Source organism: Oncorhynchus tshawytscha, linkage group LG14, assembly GCF_018296145.1.
Source record: "Oncorhynchus tshawytscha isolate Ot180627B linkage group LG14, Otsh_v2.0, whole genome shotgun sequence".
NCBI lineage: Eukaryota > Metazoa > Chordata > Actinopteri > Salmoniformes > Salmonidae > Oncorhynchus > Oncorhynchus tshawytscha.
The window spans coordinates 44,323,760-44,347,301 of record NC_056442.1 but is presented as its reverse complement, the minus strand read 5'-3'; the positions used below and the strand labels follow the sequence as shown (position 1 = coordinate 44,347,301).

The following is a 23,542-nucleotide window of genomic DNA, read 5'->3' as shown; positions in this document are numbered from 1 at the left end:
TAGCCAGAGGGTTATCCGTTAGTAGGTAGTAGATTACCTTGGTATCACTGGGTTAACGAGCCAGAGGGTAATTCATTAGTAGGTAGTAGATTACCTTGGTATCACTGGGTTAACTAGCCAGAGGGTTATTCATTAGTAGGTAGTAGATTACCTTGGTATCACTGGGTTAACTAGCCAGAGGGTTATTCATTAGTAGGTAGTAGATTACCTTGGTATCACTGGGTTAACGAGCCAGAGGGTTATTCATTAGTAGGTAGTAGATTACCTTGGTATCATTGGGTTAACTAGCCAGAGGGTTATTTGTTAGTAGGTAGTAGATTACTGTGGTATCATTGGGTTAACCACAACATCTTAACCACAACAGCATATAAAAGAAACCTCAACCAACCAGCTCTTACTACTTCTTGCAGTATTTCCCAAACCAATCCTTGGGTCCCCCAGCCATTCCATATGTTGTATTCCACCACCAGCACATATGTATGAACTAACCAATGGTCTTGATGATCATCTGAATCAGATGTGTTGAGGGTGGTATTACTGCGGTGAAGGGAACCCCTGCACCTTGTTGGGAAACCCTGCATGGCATTATTTAGATTACTCGTATCCATTTTATAAAAACGTTATCCTGCCTTGACCTTTGGCTCCTTTCTCCCCTGTCCTCTCTGTCTCCCCCTGCTGTCCACAGGGCGGTGGTACACATCCAGGTGAATGATGTGAATGAGTTCTCTCCAGTGTTCCGGGAGGCCCAGTACCACGTGGCGGTGACGGAGGGGAAGATCTATGACAACATCCTGCAGGTGGAGGCTACAGACCAGGACTGTTCTCCTCAGTACAGCCAGATCTGTAACTACCAGATCACCACCTCCAACACACCCTTCGCCATCGACCGCAATGGTTAGTAAATGCAATGGACCGCATCCTGACCACACACACATTCACAAGTGTGCACACACACACACACACACTCTCACTCACTCACTCACTCACTCACTCACTCACTCACTCACTCACAAGTAAACACATTGACAGATTGATACATTGACAGAGAGGGAGACGGAAAGAGACAGAGACTAAGAGAGAGGGCGAGAGATTGAGAGAGAGCGAGACAGACTGAGACTTTGACTCAGAGAGACTGAGAGATAGGGAGAGAGAGAAATGGAGAGGGAGATAGGGAGAGAGAGAGGACGGGGTATTAGGGCAGAACAGCAGAGTCATAATGGATGAAAAGTGATATCAAAGAGAAATGTAGAAAGACAACCTGCTGAGAGAGAAGGATAGAGAGAGAAGACGAGGACAGATAGGAGAAGGATAGAGGGAGAAGACAAGGACAGGGAGGAAGAGGATAGAGAGAGAAGACAAGGACAGAGAGGAGAAGGATAGAGAGAAGACAAGGACAGAGAGGAGGAGGATAGAGAGAGAAGACGAGGAGGATAGAGAGAGAAGGCGAGGACAGAGAGGAGAAGGATATAGAGAGAAGACGAAGACAGAGATGAGGAGGATAGAGGGAGAAGACGAGGACAGAGAGGAAGAGGATAGAGAGAGAAGACGAGGACAGAGAGGAGGATAGATGGAGAAGACGAGGACAGAGAGGAGGAGGAAAGAGGGAGAGAGGCTGTTGTCTGTCATTGGTAAATGCAGGGGGGGTCAAACTTCATTTCTTAGCTTTGCACAGTTGTCAGCTGACACAGAGCGTTTTGGCTGCTGACACGTGTAAGTTGACGTTATAATTGAAGGCAGGGGAATAGACATCTCTGTCAGGTGGAAAGCACTCTGCATTATTATGTGTGAGTGAGTGGGTGTGTGTGTCTGACAGATGAGGCGAGACACAGTGAAATTGGATGAGGCAGCAGAACACAACAGCAGAGCACAACAGTACGTGCAGGTAGAGAGGTACTGTATGTTGAGATATGAGCTGAGATGGAGACAGTAGTTTAGGGAGAATACAAATGATAGTAAATGTATGATAAAGAGGAAAATCTGCCTTTACAGGTAACAACAGTTAACAAGTTGACATAGCTGTAAAGAAGCAGTAGAGGTTAAGATCACCACCAACAACACACCCTTTGCCATCGACTGCAATGGTTAATAAACGCAATGGACCGCATCATCAAATCAAATCAAATATTATTTGTCACATGCGCCAAATACAACAGACCTTACAGTGAAATGCTTACTTACAGGCTCTAACTAACAATGCAGTTCAATAAAAAAATATATATGAAAAATATCTCCCCCAAAAAACTACAAAAGAAATAAGAATAGGAAATTAAACTACAAATAATTCAAGAGCAGCAAATAAAATAACAGTAGCGAGGATGTATACAGGGGGTACCGGTACAGAGTCAATGTATGGGGACACAGGTTAGTCGAGGTAATTGAGGTAATATGTACATGTAGGTAGAGTTATTAAAGTGACTATGCATAGATAATACCAGAGAGTATCAGCAGTGTAAAAGGGGGGGGCAAAAAAAAACGTGATTAGATGTTCAGGAGTCTTATGGCTTGGGGGTAGAAGATGTTTAGAAGCCTCTTGGACCTAGACTTGGTGCTCTGGTACTCCTTGCCTTGTGTTAGCAGAGAGAACAATCTATGACTAGGGTGGCTGGAGACTTTGACAATATTTAGGGCCTTCCTCTGACACCGCCTGGTATAGAGGTCCTGGATGGCAGGAAGCTTGACCCTGGTGATGTGCTGGGAGGTACGCATTACCCTCTGTAGTGCCTTACGGTCGGAGGCCGAGCAGTTGCCATACCAGGCAGTGATGCAAACAACAGGTGTACAGTTAAAATTGGCAAAAAACACACATATTTCTTCCAACAGGGCTGTTTGCTGATGATCTGGTGCTTCTGTCACCAACCAAGGAGGGCCTACAGCAGCACCTAGATCTTCTGCACAGATTCTGTCAGACCTGGGCCCTAACAGTAAACCTCAGTAAGACAAAAATAATGGTGTTCCAAAAAAGGTCCAGTTGCCAGGACCACAAATACAAATTCCATCTAGACACTGTCGTGTCTTTGGCTATGCCGGATTAAGTGATATGACATGCTATTCTATAAAATAATTTCTCTGTAATTAATATTACCTGATTGTGCTAATCATGCAAATGTAATTAACTAGAGAGTCAGGCACCGCGAAATGACATGTATATTGCTGTTATCTTCCGAATAAACTCTTAAAGACCTAGTAATATTTTACATCAATAGCAGTCAATATTAATCATCATCTTAATTCAGTCTCATTTGAAAGTTGTAAAGTCTTGGTTATCTGCACGAACCCTGGCTAACAATTTGAATCAGCAATGCAAAATTGGGTTTAATTATTTATTTACTAAATACCTAACTAATCACACAGAATTACACATACACATAATTAAATCATAACTTGATTACAAATTACGTCAAAAGGAAAACGTCCCTCGCGGGCGAAACAGATATGACAGCTTGTTACAGAAAAGAAAAGGGGCTGGGTTTGAGTGAAGGAGCAGGAAGACTGTGGAACAAAGGCCGAAGCTGTGCTATCGTAAATACAGTATCTTATGCATTCTAAATTACCGCCCATTTGGAAAAGGAAAATGCAATAAATATTTACTCTGAGCTGCGCTTCGGTTGGTTGGTGGTAGATGGAAGGCCGTGTTGTCCAACCAAGTCCTTTGTCCTTTGAAGAATGTCTCTGGTTATCAATTGGATATGTTGTAGTAACGTCGTTGTGTGATAGACGGGATACTCTGTCTATTCCTTCCTAACCCTCGTTTGCAGCAGCTGTTGCTAACTCAACAGCTAGGACGTATCACTTTTGTAGTGAATAAGAGTTCAAAGTTCATACCATTCGCAACCAAAGCTCACGCTGATGTTGGCTTCGTTCTGTAGTTATTATCTGAACCATTCTGACATCGGACCGTCGTCCCCACATCGGAACAGGAGGTTATATTGTCGTCAAGGCTTTATATAGGAAGGGAGCGGAGGGCAAGTTTGAAAGGTTTTATAGCCCATGTCCCTTCACAGGGGCGGGCCACTGATTGAGCAGAGCCCTATCTTATGAAAACCCAAATCTCACATTTTAGAAGCTAAAATCACATTTCATCCCATCACGAATAATTTCATATTCAAACATTTCAATTGGACAACAATTCCATGTGAATCCGATAACTATGATGTGTAGACTTTCCACTATAGATTTTATGTCATCTTATCATTGATGAGAATGTCTCAGATGACAACCGAACTGACAACATATTCATTAAGTACCACTGCATATGTTCCATTGGTTCAATTTTTCCCCCCACCTTCTGATGTTTTCAGAATCTCTATGTTAACCAAGGGTTTTGCAAATGTAACATCAGTAGGGTAGAGAGAGGAAAAAGGGGGGAAGAGGTATTTATGACTGTCATAAACCTATCCCCAGGCCAACGTCATGACAACACCGTTGCCCTAGAGCACAAAAAAACTATACATACCTTGGCGTCAGCATCATCGCCACAGGTAACTTCCACAAAGCTGTGAACGATCTGAGAGACAAGACAAGAAGGGCCTTCTACACCTTCAAAAGGAACATAACATTTGACATATCAATTAGGATCTGGCTAAAAATACTTGCCCTTTATGGTTATGAGGTCTGGGGTCGGCTCACCAACCAAGAATTCACAAAATGGGACAAACACCATATTGAGACTGCATGCAGAATTCTGCAAAAATATCCTCTGTGTACATTGTAAAATACCAAATAATGCATGCAGAGCAGAATTAGGCAGTTACCCGCTATTTATCAAAATCCAGAAAAGAGCTGTTAAATTCTACAACCACCTGAAAGGCAGCTATTCATAAACCTTCCATAACAAATCCATCACCTACAGAGAGATGAACCTGGAGAAGAGTCCCCTATGCAAGCTGATCCTGGGGCTCTGTTCACAAACACACCCCACAAATCCCCAGGACAGCAACACAATTAGACCCAATAGAATTATGATAAAACAAAAAAATAATGATTTACAAAAAAATGTACAAAGAAACAGAGCAAACTAGAATGCTATTTGGCCCTAAACAGAGAATAAACAGTGGCAGAATACCTGACCACTGTGACAGTACCAAAATTAAGGAAAGCTTTGACTATGTACAGACTCAGTGAGCATAGCCTTGCTATTGAGAAAAACTGCCGAAGGCAGACATGGCTCTCAAGAGAAGATGAGGTGGAAACTGAGCTGCACTTCATAACCTCCTGACAATTGTATGACAATATTAGAGAGAAATATTTCCCTCGGATTACACAGACCCACAAAAGAAATTGAGGACAAATCCAATTTAGATAATATCACAGTGCAATCGCAGCAGCAATAGCTATTTGCACATCGTTACAACACTGTATACATACATAATATGACATTTGCAATGTCTTTATTCTTTTGGAACTTTTGTGAGTGTAATGTTAAATTCACTTAGTTTATTATCTATTTCACTTGCTTTGGTAATGTTAACATATGTTTCCCATGCCAATAACACGCTTTGAATTGAGAGAGCGAGAGAGATCTTAATTGGCATAATTGTCAACTTGTTAACAGTTGTTACCTGTAAAGGAAGTTTTGTCCTCTTTTTCATACATTCACTATAATTTGTATTCTCCCTAAACTACTGTCTCCATCTCTCCATCACAGCTCATATCCATACGTACAGTACCTCTCTACCTGCACATACTGTTGTTGTGTTCTGCTGCCTCATCGCATTTCACTGTGTGTTGCCTCATCTGTCAGACACACACACACTGTTCTCCTGTTCTCATCAGCCTTAATTAAGTCTACCATATCAAATATTAGGGCAGCACATTAGAGCTACAACAAATCCCTCCATGCTTTCTTTCGCACGCACGCACACACACACACACACACACACACACATAGACATGCTTTGTCCTGTGGAAGGCAATGTGTAATTTCTTATTCAGTTCGTATATGATGGACAGTAGCCGGTTGATTAGGACCTCTGACCTCTCCTGTCCTCTGTAGATAACATCAGGAACACAGAGAAGCTGACCTCTGACCTCTCCTGTCCTCCATAGGTAACATCAGGAACACAGAGAAGCTGAGCTTTGATAAGCAGCAACAGTATGAGGTCCTGGTCACAGCCTTCGACTGCGGACAGAAGAGATCCACAGAGAGCGTGGCGGTACACATCTATGTTAAACCTGTCTGCAAACCTGGCTGGCAAGGTGATTAGTACTAGAAGGGCTGAACCGTGGGGGGTGTACATAGGGGTCTGTCTCTGTGTCTTTCTGTGTCTCGCTGAATGCCTTTGATTCAGTTTGCATCTCTTAAAACCTGTCAGCGATCAGTATCACTGTCTTTTGAAGTATATTTCTGTGGGTGTGCATGTGTATATGTCTCTCTCTCTTTCTCTCTCCCTCTCTCTCTCTCTGTCTCTGTCTCTCGCTCTGTCGCTCTTTCACTCCCTTGGGAAAGGGCCATCAAAGAGCTGCTGTAATCAACACAGCTGACACAGCTCTTAACACCTCCTCAGGAATATCACAAGACAGGCTACAGAAATACAGCAAGTGTTCACAGCGTTCATTGGGACTCACAAGTATAAACAGGAATGCCAACTTCTAAGAACTTACAGAAATGGCCACACACACTCGCAGACACTCAGACACACACTCAGACACACACTCAGACACACACTCAGACACGCACACACACACACACACACACACACAGAGCACACACACAGAGAGCACACAGAGCACAGAGGGGAGGCCAGGGCTCATGTTGTGCAGGGTGACATTAGCCGCTCTCCCATGGTTCACAGCTAATTCTCTCTTTGAAAACAGTTTTACACTTTGTATTTCGCAAATTAGGATTTTAGACGTTTCATTCTAGGAAGAAGAGAGGACACTTATCCCTATAGGCAGTGTCGAGAGGGTGCTGGTGGTGGAAGAGGCAAGTGGGAGGAACATTTCATGGTCAGAGATTGAAGGACATGCCATATCGCCATGTCATACTGCTTTTCCACAGAACCCTCTGTGACAGCCACAGAACCCTAATGGAAACATTTTTTCTCAGAGTACTACAACAACCATGTATATTGCTGTAGTCACTTTGTCAATCTATAAGGATTATACTGGCACTGCCAGCCTAAAGCACAATCTGAACTTCTCATTTTTTAAACATCCCCTCCACTGTTTCTCTCCTGCTCGTTCTTGCTGTCCTGGTAGATCTCAGAGTTGAAGCAGCTGGGCAAACACACACAAACACACACACACACACACACACATCTCCCTCTCCAGACAACCACGTTTGTTTTCTATTGCTGTTTTCACTTCTCTCCTTGATCCTCTCTCCACCCCCCCACCTTTCTAACCTCTCTAGTCAGAGTCACAGAAACAGTAAGGCTTAACATGGCTCCTTAATACTTAGTTATCATCCAGAAATAGACCATGTGACCCTGCATGCGTATGTACATCTGTATTTGTGTGTGAGAGAAAAGAGAACCTCCTGCGCATGTATCTGTGTGAGATACAGTACAAGCTCATTTTTGCTGTGTGTGCTCACATCTGAACATTCACATCCTTACCATGCCTCTGTCTGTCTGTCTTTCCCCATAATGACACATGCCCTAGTCCCTGTACACCACTAACAGATGTCCCAGAGACCACAGGCATCACTGATAGATGTCCCAGACACCACAGGCACCACTAACATATGTCCCAGACACCACAGGCACCACTGACAGATGTCCCAGACACCAAAGGCACCACTGACAGATGTCCCAGACACCACAGGCACCACTGACAGATGTCCCAGACACCACATATTGGAGACACACACCAAAACAAATCTGCATATTCAGTCATAACCCTTGGTTCATTCCCATCCTTTGTTGTAGTGGGTGTTTGTTCTAAGCTTGCTGCATGCTTCCCCATTAGCCTTGCTGTACAAAACTGGGATTAAGTTCTGATTCTGCCCTACATAATAATTCAAGAAGGGTGTTCATATTTGTTCCCCCTCTGCAAAGCTATGAAATAATTATGAGGATGTATTCAGCAATGATAATAACATGGAAGGGAAAATTGGAACATTTGTGTCGGTTGATTACTGTTCACTGTAGGATTTGAAATGCTTGTGTTGGGTGTATTTCAGTGTAACTTTTGACTGTCAGTAACTGGGTGGAACATAATGTAACAATCAAAGTTAAGTCTAGACCAAGCATCTTCAATCAGAAGGAAGTCTGAGAGGCATTTCCTCTTCCTGAGAATGGGAGCACTATTGACTGGCAAGCTGTTTCAAACCTCTTAGAGCCAATCAGATTTGGTGGCTGGCCTTGGGCATTGGACCTGAGGAGAATTAATACAAGAAGGGAAGAAAAAATAAATGACTTGGCACTTCCTCTTCTTATTATCCTGTCCTCCTCTATCCTTCCTCTCTTCTGACACTGTAGTGTGAAGTCTCTGGCTTGTCCTCGCTCTCTTTCACTCTCTTCCTCTCTTTCTATGTTTCCCCTCTCTCTCTCTCAATCTCTCTCTTTCCCTTTCTCTGCCCCCTCTCCCTGTCTCTCTCTTTCTCTGACCCCCCTCTCCCTGTCTCTCTTTCTCTTTCTCTTCTCCCCCCCCTCTCCCTGTCTCTCTCTTTCTCTTTCTCTTTCTCTGCCCCCCCCTCTCCCTGTCTCTCTCTTTCTCTTTCTCTTTCTCTGCCCCCCTCTCCCTGTCTCTCTCTCTTTCTCTGACCCCCCCCCTCTCTCTCTCTCTCTCTCTCTCTCAGGGCATAAAAATAGCAAAAACAATCAAAAATGACCCCAGCCATTATCACCTTGTCTGCTGTAGGTTCATGCACTTCAGTCGATCTATAAACACCTAGCCTATTAGCTACACAATTGTAACGTTATACCCCTGAAAGGGTGGAAATGTGAAAAATGGTTCATAATGACACGTAGCATCAGAAACTAATGTAAACATACCACATTTGTAGAACTATATTTATTCCATTTTGATGTATTTTAATGTAGGCCTACAGGGAGACTAGGCCTTGTGGAGATGTTCATATTGAAACATGTCTTCTTTTTCCTAACTTGCTTGATAAGATTAGTAAATATGTTCTCAATATATACTACTGTTCAAAAGTTTGGGGTCACTTAGAAATGTCCTTGTTTTTGAAAGAAAAGTACATTTTTGTCCATAACATCAAATTGATCAGAAATACACTGTTAATGTTGTAAATGACTATTGTAGATGGAATCGGCTGATTTCTTTTAATGGAATATCTACATAGGCGTACGGAGGCCCATTATCAGCAACCATCATTCTTGTGTTCCAATGGCACGTTGTGTTAGCTAATCCAAGTTTAACATTTTAAAAAGCTAATTGATCATTAGAAAACCCTTTTGCAATTATATTAGCACAAATGAAAACTGTTGTTCTGATCAAAAAATCAATAATACTGGCCTTCTTTAGACTAGTTGAGTATCTGGAGCATCAGCATTTGTGGGCTCGATTACAGGCTCAAAATGGCCAGAAACAAAGGCCTTTCTTCTGAAATGCATCAGTCTATTCTTGTTCTGAGAAATGAAGGCTATTCCAAGCGAGAAATTTCCAAGAAACTGAAGATCTCGTACAACGCTGTGTACTACTTCCTTCACAGAACAGAGCAAACTGGCTCTAACCAGAATAGAACGAAGAGTGGGAGGCCGTGGTGCACAAATGAGCAAGAGTACATTAGAATGAGAAGTTTAAGAAAAAGATGCCTCACAAGTCCTCTACTAAGAGCTTCATTCAATAGTACCTGCAAAACACCAGTCTCAACGTCAACAGTGAAGAGGCGACTACGGGATGCTGGCCTTCTAGGTAACTTAAACACTTTTTTGGTTACTACATGATTCCATATGTGTTATTTCATAGTTTTGATGCCTTCCCTATTATTCTACAATGTAGAAAATTGTCAAAATAAAGAAAAACTCTTGAATGAGTCGATGTGTCCAAACTTTTGATTGGTACTATATATTTTTTTTTTACTCAAGAAAATTACTGTGCTCCGGACCTCCGTGTCCTCTCTCTCTCTCTCTCTCTCTCTCTCTCCCTCTCACACTCTCTCTCTCTCTCTCTCCACACACTCTCTGTCCCTCCTGTGAACTGGCCTCATATCAACTCTCCTTTCATTTAAAACTCTCTGACATTCAAACCTTTCTCTTCTCCTCCTCCTCCTCACATCCCTCTCCTCTAGTAGTGTGAGGACTCACTTAAGGAAGACAAGGGCTGTCTGTTGGATTATCCATATAATCTGTCTCTAACCTCTGTAGTAGTGGAAGCTGCTGAGGGTATTACAGCTCATAATAATGGCTGGAATGAAGCAAATGGAATGGCATCAAACACATGGAAACCATGTGTTTGGTGTATTTGACACTATTCCACTAATGCCGCTCCAGTCATTACCACATGCTAATCCTGCCCAATTAAGGTGCCACCAACCTCCTGTGCTCCGTAGCACCTGGTCTCAGAGGTGGACTGGTTGTAAAGGATGGACGAGAGAGGGGAAGAGGGGTTGACCTGGATTCAGGGTGAAAAAGGGCTCTTTAAAAACAGGGAGGTATATAAAGCAGTGTAGATTAGAGCCATAGGCACAGGGGCACACATACACACACAAACACAGGGGTGGGAAAAATACTGTGGTGCACACACACACACACACACAGGGATGGGAAAAATACTGTGGTGCACACACACACACACACAGGGGTGGGAAAAATACTTGGGTGCACACACACACAGAGGGGTGGGAAAAATACTGTGGTGCACACACACACACACACAGGGGTGGGAAAAATACTGTGGTGCACACACACACACAGGGGTGGGAAAAATACTGTGGTGCACACACACACACACACAGGGGTGGGAAAAATACACACACACACAGAGGGGTGGGAAAAATACTGTGGTGCACACACACACACACAGAGGGGTGGGAAAAATACACACACACACACACACACAGGGGTGGGAAAAATACTTGGGTGCACACACACACACAGAGGGGTGGGAAAAATACTGGGGTGCACACACACACACACACACACACACACACAGGTGTGGGAAAAATACTGGGGTGCACACACACACAGAGGGGTGGGAAAAATACTGGGGTGCACACACACACACACACACACACACACAGGGGTGGGAAAAGTATCCAATTGTCATACTTGAGTTAAAGTAAAGATACCTTAACAGAAAATGACGCAAGTAAAAGTGAAGGTCACCTAGTAAAATACTACTTGAGTAAAAGTCTAAAAGTATTTGGTTTTAAATTTACTTAAGTATCAAAAGTAAATGTAACTGCTAAAATACACTTAAGAATCAATAGTCAAAGTAAAAGTATAAATAATTTAAAATTCTTTGTATTAAAACTTCATTGGGATAGAGGGCAGCATTTTCACTTTTGAATGAAAAGCGTGCCCAGAGTAAACTGCCTGCTACTCAGTCCCAGATGCTAATATATGCATATTATTAGTAGTATTGGATAGAACACACTCAGAAGCTTCTAAAATAGTTTGAATGATGTCTGTGAGTATAACAGAATTCATATGGCAGGCCAAAACCTGAGAAAGAATCCAACCAGGAAGCGGGAAATCTGAGGTTTGTAGTTTTTCAACTCAGCCCCTATTGAATATACAGTGGGATATTGGTCATCTTGCACTTCCCAAGGCTTCTACTAGATGTCAACAGTCTTTAGAACATTGTTTCAGGCTTCTACTGTGAAGGGGGGCTGAATGAGAGGGGATTGAGTCAGGTGTCTGGCAGAGAGCCACGGGCTCGTGACGCGCGGCCATGTGAGAGTTAGCTCACGTTCCATTGCTTTTCTACAGACAAAGGATTTCTCCGGTTGGGACATTATTGAAGATTTATGTTAAAAACATCCAAAAGATTGATTCTATACCTTGTTTGATATGTTTCTACGACCAGTAATATAACTTTTTGAACTTTTCGTCCGACCTTTCCGCTGGACTTACACACGCGTTTGGATTTGTTTACCTAACAAAAGGAGGTATATGGACATAAATGATGAACTTTATTGAACAAATCAAACATTTATTGTGGAACTGGGATTCCTGGGAGTGCATTCTGATGAAGATCATCAAAGGTAAGTGAATATTTATAATGATATTTCTGACTAATGTTGACTCCACAACATGGCGGATATTTCTTTGGCTGGTTTGGGCTCTGAGCGCCGTACTCAGATTATTGCATGGTATGCTTTTTCCGTAAAGTTTTTTACAAATCTGACACAGCGGTTGCATTAAGGAGAAGTTTATCTAAAGTTCCATGTATAATAGTTGTATCTATTATCAATGTTTATTATGAGTATTTCTGTAAATTGATGTGGCTCTCTGCAAAATCACTGCATGTTTTGGAACTACTGAACATAACACGCCAAAGTAAAATGAGATTTTTGGATATAAATGTGCACTTTATCGAACAAAACATACATGTATTGTGTAACATGAAGTCCTATGAGTGTCATCTGCTGAAGATCATCAAAGGTTAGTGATTCATTTTATCTATATTTCTGCTTTTTGTGACTCCTCTCTTTGACCGGAAAAATGGCTGTGTTTTTCTGTGAATTGGTGGTGACCTAACATAATCGTTTGTGGAGCTTTCGCTGTAAAGCCTTTTTGAAATCAGACACTGTGGCTGGATTAGCGAGAAATATATCTTTAAAATGGTGCCTAATTCTTGTATGTTTGAGAAATTTGAATTTGAGATTTCTGTTGTTTGAATTTGGCGCCCTGCAATTTCACTGGCTGTTGGCGAGGGGTTCCGCTAGCCCGTTCCCAGACAGGTTAACAAACCAGGCAGCATAATGTTCATGCTTTTTTTTAACGATGTACAGCATGCTGAGAATGGGGAAGTAAGTTCAGGGAGTGAATACGTTTAATAAATTAACAAACAAGAACAATACAAGAAACACAAACAGCACACCAACATGAAACAGATTCAGAAACAACAACCTAGAGTGACCTAGAGGTCGGAGAGGGAGTACACCTGACAGTACCCTCTCCCCGACCTCTTGGTCAGCAGGCTGCTGATTATCCTGCACACCTGTCACCATCGTCACACACACCATCACTTCATGACATTCATGTGGACTCCATCGCCTCGTTGATTATCTTCCCTATATCTGTCACTCACCTTGGTTTTTTCCTCAGGTGTTATTGACTCTGTTCCATGTCAGTGCATTGTTCGTGTTCCTTGTTTTCTGTTTTAGTTTATTTATTAAACACTCACTGTATTTTCATTGTTTTTGTGTTGGAGGTGACGTTGGGTCTGGGTTCTGCTGCCGGAGCAACCGAGGATGCCTCATCCGGTACATCGGGGTGTCAAGACTCGGTTGGCGGGTCAAGCGTCTGTTGCCGAGTCTACCGAGGATGCCTCAGCTAGCTCGTGAGGCTTTCATGCCTTAGCTAGCTCGTCAGGTTCTCAGGACTCTGTGGGCTCGGCAGGCTCCCTGTCGCCGGCGCTTCAGGCTGCTCGTGAGGTTCCTGTGCTTCGGTGGAGGCAACTGGTCCGCTCCAGATCCCCGGGATCGTCCTGTCACGGTGCTGACTTTTGCCCAATACCTGCAGCAAAAGCCTCTACCCCGTCCTCTGGCTGGGCAGAGTACTTTAGGATTTTAGTTACCTTGGTGTAACAAGGGCCTAGCCATGCGGCCCTACCAACCCTCCTATTTATTCGTAATGGCCCTTCGCGTGAGTTGGGTTTGTTCCTTCGTTCACGTTGTCACTCCCTTAGTTTCCAGTCTAGTATGAGGCCTTGGATAGATATACTCCTATTTAAATATTCTAAGTTTTATGGATTCCTCCTATATTTCCTTACTTTCAAGTTTCTTTACCTATGTATATATCAATACCTAATAACTTCTCCTATTAGTTATTATGCTCGTCAGCTAGTAGTCACTTGGAAACTAGTATTGGTATACGTTTTGATTCCTTTAAAAATATATTATTGTCCACACAATGAAATATTCTTTAGTGCAATCACTTTGACTTATAACCAGGGTCACTTTCTGTTCAGTGAGAGTGTCAAAGGCGTTTGCTCTCCAGATCGTTAATCTGGCCTAGTTGTCAAAGTTTCAAGCTTTTATTAAGTCACTCTGTTTTTTGTCTTATACACACTAGTACAATTCCATGGTTATACAGTTTCTAAATACAACAATAATGCTCAATCCTTAATCCTCTAAGCTCTGCCAGATAATATTGCAAAACCTTAAATGCGTTAACACTTCTAACAATATTGACTAAATAGCAAAATCAGTTCAATTACGTTAAACGCTCAGCCCCTTGGTCACTTTCCTGTAATTGGTATTCTCACAGCAATGACGCTAGATTCCGAATTCCAATATCTTAATACACTTCCAACTCTGTGTATGGACTCAATATATTGTAACTGGTACTTGGCTGTTTCCTTGTATTGCCAATCACATCTGTACCTGATGTCTCACTGAGTGACTGCTGCTTTGTCTGTGATCAAGAGGTGTTTAGACCCCTGTGTTTCGTAGACTCAGTTTCGGGTTCACAAAGTTTAACCAAGTATATTCAGATAGTGATCCAATAAGTACTTAGGCAAAATTATCCAGTTCTCAAATATTGTTTTAGTCGAACAAAAAGCGTATAGTGCAATAGTACATTTACCTGTGATGATTCTCCATATGAAGTCTCATATGTCAGTGAGGATCATGCTCTCTTATGATCTCTGTTCTCTTTTATATACCTTTTTACAGGGGAAGTTCACACTGGTGCTGCAGACCTACGTAATCTTAGACCTGTGTGTAAACAGAAGCTTCCTATTATTACCATTTAAGGTCATGTACTACTGACTCCCCACATTGCTGCTTCCGTGTTACTGTTGGCTGATTCTACTCGATGATACCAGCTGGTTGTTTCTACCACTGGAGGTGGCGTAGGTGGCATGTCAAGCGTCAGCTGGGAGAAGTCTATGATAGGTATCTCCTCTGCTTCCCCCTGTTGTCCAGTTTCTGCAGGTGTGGTCCATGGTTCCATGAGGTCCTGTGAATGCCCTGTGTTGTTGTCCCCATTGCTTGATGGAGTGGGCAGATTATTTTCGTCTCTTGTCACAGTCCCTTTGGTTGGCGTGCTGCAGCTGGTGTCGTGTGTCAGAGAGGGGGTACTGTTTAGTCTGCTCCTTCTTCAGGCGTTCTAGGTTGCCGGGCTCCCGCGCCTGGCTCGACAGGTTCACGCACTTCAGCAGAGGTGACCAGTCCACTCCTGATCCCAAGGATTGTCCCTTTTGTCGGAGTCCTGCAGCTGGAGCGGCGCGTATACTCCCTCCCCGAACTCTAGGTCACCAGGCTGCTGATTATTACGCTCCTGCGCTTCATGACACTCACCTGGACTCCATCACCTCCTTGATTATCTTCCCTATATCTGTCACTCCCCTTGGTTCTTTCCTCAGATGTTATTGACTCTGTTCCATGTCAGTGCGTTGCTCATGTTCCTTTTTTTCTGTTCTGGTTATTTATTAAATGCCCCTCCCTGTACTTGCTTCCCGACTCTCAGCGCATTCGTTACACTTTTTTTCATTTACAGATAGCCAGGGGCATGCTCCAACACTCAGAAATAATTATAAAACGAAGCATGTGTTTAGTGAGTCCTCCAGATCAGAGGCTCAATTTTCCTGTCCTGCTAAGCATTAAAATGTAACTGTAAATGTAAAATGTACTTTTGGGTGTCAGGGAAAATGTATGGAGTAAAAAGTACATAATTTTCTTTTGGAATGTAGTAAAGTAAAATTTGTCAAAAGTATATAGTAGTCAAGCACAGATACTCCAAAAATTACTTAAGTAGTACTTTTAAGTATTTTTACTTAAGTACTTTACACCACTGCACACACACACATACACACCAGCAATCACATGCACACACTCACACACCTCTAAGAGTGATTACATTCCCAGAATTCCATCCCCAGTCGAAGATTTGAGTTTGTTCCATGTTGAGATAGGAGTTTCCGGGGAAGTGGTGCTCCAAGGTGAGACTGATAGAGGATAATTACCAGTGTTGGGGAGTAGTAAACTACATGTAGTTCAACTAGTAATTGAATTACATTTTGCTGTAGCTTGGTGGTAGAACTCAAATAAAATCTAGATAGTGTTTTTAGTAGTTAATTACTTTTTGTTGACATGTAGCTAACTTTTAAAACTACAGAAAATATACTTTGCAAAAATAAAAATGGTTGAAGTAGGAAATCATTCTTTCTTTATCGTCATCAGACCTGCCTAATTCACACTTGAAACATAGTTTTTAGTGTTTAATAGGCTAAATTACACATTCTGTTGACCCCAAAGTTCTTGTAATTTGCAGTCAATGGAAGGTTCTGCATCAAGACTTTATTTTGTCATTGTAACGGCTCTTCCCTTTGTCTGATGATGAGGAATAGGAATCATCTGACCAACACACAGCGTGGTAAGTGTTCATAGTAAATTGAATTAAATAAACTGAACACTGAATGACCAAAAAACAACAAAGAGAGTGAATGACACGAAACAGTCCTGTAAGGTGAAAAAACACAAAACAGGAAACAACTACCCACAAACACAGGTGGGAATAGGCTACCTAAGTATGGTTCTCAATCAGAGACAATGATTGACAGCTGCCTCTGATTGGGAACCATACCAGGCCAAACACATAGAAATACAACACACATAACAAAACAGAACGTCCACCCCAACTCATGTCCTGACCAAACCAAAATAGAGACATAAAAAAGGAACTAAGGTCAGGATGTGACAGTACCCCCCCCAAAGGTGCGGACTCCGGCCGCAAAACCTGAACCTATAGAGGAGGGTCTGGGTGGGCCTTTCACCGTGGTGGCGGCCCTAGTGCGGGACGTGGACCCCACTCCACCTTAGTCTTGGCCCACTTAGGTGGCGCCTCTGGAGTGGCGACAGACGGGCGGCTCTGGCAGCTCCGGACAGACGGGCGGCTCTGGAAGCTCTGGACAGACAGGCGGCTCTGGCAGCTCCGGACAGGAGGGCGGCTCTGGCAGCTCCGGACAGGAGGGCGGCTCTGGCAGATCCGGACAGGCGGGAGACTTGGTTCTAGAAGCAGGCACAGGACTCACCAGGCTGGGGAGACCTACAGGCGGCCTCCTCCTTGGCCGAGGCACCGGATGCACTGGGCCATGGAGGCGCACTGGAGGTCTCGAGCAACGAGCCTGCACAACCCGTCCTGGCTGGAAACCCCCTGTAGCCCGGCAAGTGCGGAGAGTTTGAACAGGCCGCACTGGGCTGTGCTGGCGAACAGGGGACACCGTGCGTAGGGCTGGTGCCGTATAACCCGGGCTGAGGAGACGCACTGGAGACCAGATGCGCTGAGCTGGCTTCATCCCTCCTGTTTCGATGCCCACTCTAGCCCGGCCTTTTCGAGGAGCTGCGATGTAACGTACTGGGCTGTGAACGTGCACTGGAGACACCGTGCGCTCCACCGCATAACACGGTGCCTGACCAGTACGACGCTCCACCCGATAAGCACGGTGACTTGGCTCAGTTCTCCTACGTGACTCCGCCAATCTCCCCGTGTGCCCCCTACCCGTGCACTTTTCCTCGAGCCAACTCCTCGTAGCATCGCTGCTCCGCTTTGGCTGCCTCCAGCTCCTCTTTAGGACGACGATACTCTCCCGGCTGTGCCCATGGTCCCTTGCCGTCCAATATTTCCTCCCATGTCCAGGAGTCCATTCTTCCACGCTGCTTGGTCCTTTGGTGGTGGGTAGTTCTGTAACAGTTCTCCTCTTCGTCTGATGTTGAGGAATAGGAATCATCGGACCAACACGCAGCGTGGTAAGTGTTCATAGTAAATTTAATTAAATAAACTGAACACTGAATGACAAAAAAACAACAACGAGAGTGAACGACACCAAACAATCCTGTAAGGTGAAAAACACAAAACAGGAAACAACTACCAACAAACACAGGTGGGAATAGGCTACCTAAGTATGGTTCTCAATCAGAGACAACGATTAACAGCTGCATCTGATTGGGAACCGTACCAGGCCAAACACGTAGAAATACAACACACAGAACAAAACAGAATGCCCACCCCAACTCACGCCCCTGACCAAACCAAAATAGAGACATAAAAAAGGAACTAAGGTCAAGACGTGACAGTCATAGTACAGCTCTCTACTTAAACTTTGAAGTAAACTTAAAATTTTAACAATCAGACCTTAGCTTACCAGAACCTAGATAATACCACTCAAGTTATTATAAAGGTATCAACAAAGAAGGCACGGGATGTAAAGGATTTAATCTGTGAATCAGGTGTTCACGTTTTACTGAAGAGCAGCTTATTATCTAAAACTTTCACTCAATATTTTCTGTTTTAAGGGCTAAAACACTGTCTCATTTTACTTGTGTCTTCAACTTTGGGTTGGTTTCTAGGGCCCAACTCTCCTGTAGCACCACGTTTCCCATTGATAGCTTTTTGGCACGCAACCAATTCTAAGAGCATTTCCTCCACTAAAGAACAAAAAGAGGACACTTTTTAACATGAACGCTTCAACATAAAGGCTTAAAAGAGGAGAGAGAGCGATGGAGGCAGAGGTATGAAGGAGGAGGTGGAGAGAGAGTGCTCTTTAAAATATAATGATGGATGGTGACTGAGTGGATGGATGTAGAGAGGTCAAAAGGAGAGGAGAAGAGAGGAGAGGAAAAGAACTAGAGAGGACAGGACAAAGAGCAAGAGAGGACAGGATAAATAACTAGAGAGGACAGGGTATAGGGGGAGAGAGGACAGGATAAAGGGGGAGAGAGGACAGGATAAAGAGGGAGAGAGGACAGGATAAAGAGGGAGAGAGGACAGGATAAAGAGGGAGAGAGGACAGGATAAAGAGGGAGAGAGGACAGGATAAATAGGTAGGGAGGACAGGATAATGAGGGAGAGAGGACAGGATAATGAGGGAGAGATGACAGGATAATGAGGGAGAGATGACAGGATAATGAGGGAGAGATGACAGGATGAAGTGGGAGAGAAGACAGGATAGAGGGAGAGATGACAGGTTAAAGAGGGAGAGAGGACAGGATAAAGAGGGAGAGAGGACAGGATAAAGAGGGAGAGAGGACAGGATAAAGAGGGAGAGAGGACAGGATAAAGAGGGAGAGAGGACAGGATAATGAGGGAGAGATGACAGGATAATGAGGGAGAGATGACAGGATGAAGTGGGAGAGAAGACAGGATAATGAGGGAGAGAAGACAGGATAATGAGGGAGAGAGGACAGGATAATGAGGGAGAGATGACAGGATAATGAGGGAGAGATGACAGGATAATGAGGGAGAGATGACAGGATGAAGTGGGAGAGAAGACAGGATAGAGGGAGAGATGACAGGTTAAAGAGGGAGAGAGGACAGGATAAATAGCTAGAGAGGACAGGATAAAGAGGGAGAGAGGACAGGATAAAGAGGGAGGGATGACAGGATAAAGAGGGAGAGAGGACAGGATAAAGAGCAGAGGACAGGTTAAAGAGGGAGAGAGGACAGGATATATAGCTAGAGAGGACAGGATAAAGAGGGAGGGATGACAGGATAAAGAGGGAGAGAGGACAGGATAAAGAGGGAGAGAGGACAGGATAAAGAGGGAGAGATGACAGGTTAAAGAGGGAGAGGAGACAGGATAGAGGGAGAGATGACAGGTTAAAGAGGGAGAGATGACAGGATAAAGAGGGAGAGAGGACAGGATAAAGAGGGAGGGATGACAGGATAAAGAGGGAGAGAGGACAGGATAAAGAGGGAGAGAGGACAGGATAAAGAGGGAGAGAGGACAGGATAAATAGCTAGAGAGGACAGGATAAGGAGGGAGGGAGGACAGGATAAAGAGGGAGAGAGGACAGGATAAAGAGGGAGAGAGGACAGGATAAAGAGGGAGAGAGGACAGGATAAAGAGGGAGGGAGGACAGGATAAAGAGGGAGAGAAGACAGGATAAAGAGGGAGAGAAGACAGGATAAAGAGGGAGAGAAGACAGGATGAAGTGGGAGAGAATACAGGATAAAGAGGGAGAGAAGACAGGATAAAGAGGGAGAGAAGACAGGATAAAGAGGGAGAGAGGACAGGATAAAGAGGGAGAGAAGACAGGATAAAGAGGGAGAGAAGACAGGATAAAGAGGGAGAGAAGACAGGATAAAGAGGGAGAGAGGACAGGATAAAGAGGGAGGGAGGACAGGATAAAGAGGGAGAGAGGACAGGATAAAGAGGGAGAGAGGACAGGATAAAGAGGGAGAGAGGACAGGATAAAGAGGGAGAGAGGACAGGATAAAGAGGGAGAGAGGACAGGATAAAGAGGGAGAGAGGACAGGATAAAGAGGGAGAGAGGACAGGATAAAGAGGGAGAGAGGACAGGATAAAGAGGGAGAGAAGACAGGATAAAGAGGGAGAGAGGACAGGATAAAGAGGGAGAGAGGACAGGATAAAGAGGGAGAGAGGACAGGATAAAGAGGGAGAGAGGACAGGATAAAGAGGGAGAGAAGACAGGATAAAGAGGGAGAGAGGACAGGATAAAGAGGGAGAGAGGACAGGATAAAGAGGGAGAGATGACAGGTTAAAGAGGGAGAGGAGACAGGATAGAGGGAGAGATGACAGGTTAAAGAGGGAGAGATGACAGGATAAAGAGGGAGAGAGGACAGGATAAAGAGGGAGGGATGACAGGATAAAGAGGGAGAGAGGACAGGATAAAGAGGGAGAGAGGACAGGATAAAGAGGGAGAGAGGACAGGATATATAGCTAGAGAGGACAGGATAAGGAGGGAGGGAGGACAGGATAAAGAGGGAGAGAGGACAGGATAAAGAGGGAGAGAGGACAGGATAAAGAGGGAGGGAGGACAGGATAAAGAGGGAGAGAGGACAGGATAAAGAGGGAGAGAAGACAGGATAAAGAGGGAGAGAAGACAGGATAAAGAGGGAGAGAAGACAGGATGAAGTGGGAGAGAATACAGGATAAAGAGGGAGAGAAGACAGGATAAAGAGGGAGAGAAGACAGGATAAAGAGGGAGAGAGGACAGGATAAAGAGGGAGAGAAGACAGGATAAAGAGGGAGAGAAGACAGGATAAAGAGGGAGAGAAGACAGGATAAAGAGGGAGAGAGGACAGGATAAAGAGGGAGGGAGGACAGGATAAAGAGGGAGAGAGGACAGGATAAAGAGGGAGAGAGGACAGGATAAAGAGGGAGAGAGGACAGGATAAAGAGGGAGAGAGGACAGGATAAAGAGGGAGAGAGGACAGGATAAAGAGGGAGAGAGGACAGGATAAAGAGGGAGAGAGGACAGGATAAAGAGGGAGAGAGGACAGGATAAAGAGGGAGAGAAGACAGGATAAAGAGGGAGAGAGGACAGGATAAAGAGGAGAGAGGACAGGATAAAGAGGGAGAGAGGACAGGATAAAGAGGGAGAGAGGACAGGATAAAGAGGGAGAGAGGACAGGATAAAGAGGGAGAGAAGACAGGATAAAGAGGGAGAGAAGACAGGATAAAGAGGGAGAGAAGACAGGATAAAGAGGGAGAGAGGACAGGATAAAGAGGGAGAGAAGACAGGATAAAGAGGGAGAGAAGACAGGATAAAGAGGGAGAGAAGACAGGATAAAGAGGGAGAGAAGACAGGATAAAGAGGGAGAGAAGACAGGATAAAGAGGGAGAGAGGACAGGATAGATAGCTAGAGAGGACAGGATAAAGAGGGAGAGAGGACAGGATAAAGAGGGAGGGATGACAGGATAAAGAGGGAGAGAGGACAGGATAAAGAGGGAGGGATGACAGGATAAAGAGGGAGAGAGGACAGGATAAAGAGGGAGAGAGGACAGGATAAAGAGGGAGAGAGGACAGGATATATAGCTAGAGAGGACAGGATAAGGAGGGAGGGAGGACAGGATAAAGAGGGAGAGAAGACAGGATAAAGAGGGAGAGAAGACAGGATGAAGTGGGAGAGAAGACAGGATAAAGAGGGAGAGAGGACAGGATAAAGAGGGAGAGAAGACAGGATAAAGAGGGAGAGAAGACAGGATAAAGAGGGAGAGAAGACAGGATAAAGAGGGAGAGAAGACAGGATAAAGAGGGAGAGAGGACAGGATAGATAGCTAGAGAGGACAGGATAAAGAGGGAGAGAAGACAGGATAAAGAGGGAGAGAGGACAGGATAAAGAGGGAGAGAGGACAGGATAAAGAGGGAGAGAAGACAGGATAAAGATGGAGAGAAGACAGGATAAAGAGGGAGAGAAGACAGGATAAAGAGGGAGAGAAGACAGGATAAAGAGGGAGAGAAGACAGGATAAAGAGGGAGAGAGGACAGGATAAATAGCTAGAGAGGACAGGATAAAGAGGGAGAGAAGACAGGATAAAGAGGGAGAGAAGACAGGATAAAGAGGGAGAGAAGACAGGATAAAGAGGGAGAGAAGACAGGATAAAGAGGGAGAGAAGACAGGATAAAGAGGGAGAGAGGACAGGATAAATAGGGAGAGAGGACAGGATAAAGAGGGAGGGAGGACAGGATAAAGAGGGAGAGAGGACAGGATAAATAGCTAGAGAGGACAGGATAAAGAGGGAGAGAAGACAGGATAAAGAGGGAGAGAAGACAGGATAAAGAGGGAGAGAAGACAGGATAAAGAGGGAGAGAAGACAGGATAAAGAGGGAGAGAAGACAGGATAAAGAGGGAGAGAGGACAGGATAAATAGCTAGAGAGGACAGGATAAAGAGGGGAGGAGGACAGGATAAAGAGGGAGAGAGGACAGGATAAAGAGGGAGAGAGGACAGGATAAAGAGGGAGAGAAGACAGGATAAAGAGGGAGAGAAGACAGGATAAAGAGGGAGAGAGGACAGGATGAAGTGGGAGAGAAGACAGGATAATGAGGGAGAGAAGACAGGATAATGAGGGAGAGAGGACAGGATAATGAGGGAGAGATGACACCATAATGAGGGAGAGATGACAGGATAATGAGGGAGAGATGACAGGATGAAGTGGGAGAGAAGACAGGATAGAGGGAGAGATGACAGGTTAAAGAGGGAGAGAGGACAGGATAAATAGCTAGAGAGGACAGGATAAAGAGGGAGAGAGGACAGGATAAAGAGGGAGGGATGACAGGATAAAGAGGGAGAGAGGACAGGATAAAGAGCAGAGGACAGGTTAAAGAGGGAGAGAGGACAGGATATATAGCTAGAGAGGACAGGATAAAGAGGGAGGGATGACAGGATAAAGAGGGAGAGAGGACAGGATAAAGAGGGAGAGAGGACAGGATAATGAGGGAGAGATGACAGGTTAAAGAGGGAGAGAAGACAGGATAGAGGGAGAGATGACAGGTTAAAGAGGGAGAGAGGACAGGATAAATAGCTAGAGAGGACAGGATAAAGAGGGAGAGAGGACAGGATAAAGAGGGAGGGATGACATGATAAAGAGGGAGAGAGGACAGGATAAAGAGGGAGGGATGACAGGATAAAGAGGGAGGGATGACAGGATAAAGAGGGAGAGAGGACAGGATAAAGAGGGAGAGAGGACAGGATAAAGAGGGAGAGAGGACAGGATATATA

At 44.4% G+C, this 23,542-nt stretch overlaps 1 protein-coding gene across 1 annotated transcript in view; it reads left to right on the top strand.

Annotated features, from left to right (window-relative positions):
- The window catches only part of LOC112267452 (calsyntenin-2-like), a 458,120-nt gene that overhangs the window by 336,024 nt on the left and 98,554 nt on the right, over positions 1-23,542 (top strand). Inside the window, exons 4-5 of the mRNA XM_042297584.1 lie at positions 686-894; positions 6,046-6,195. Coding sequence (XP_042153518.1) covers positions 686-894; positions 6,046-6,195 — 359 coding nt within the window. The remainder of the gene's footprint in view (positions 1-685; positions 895-6,045; positions 6,196-23,542) is intronic.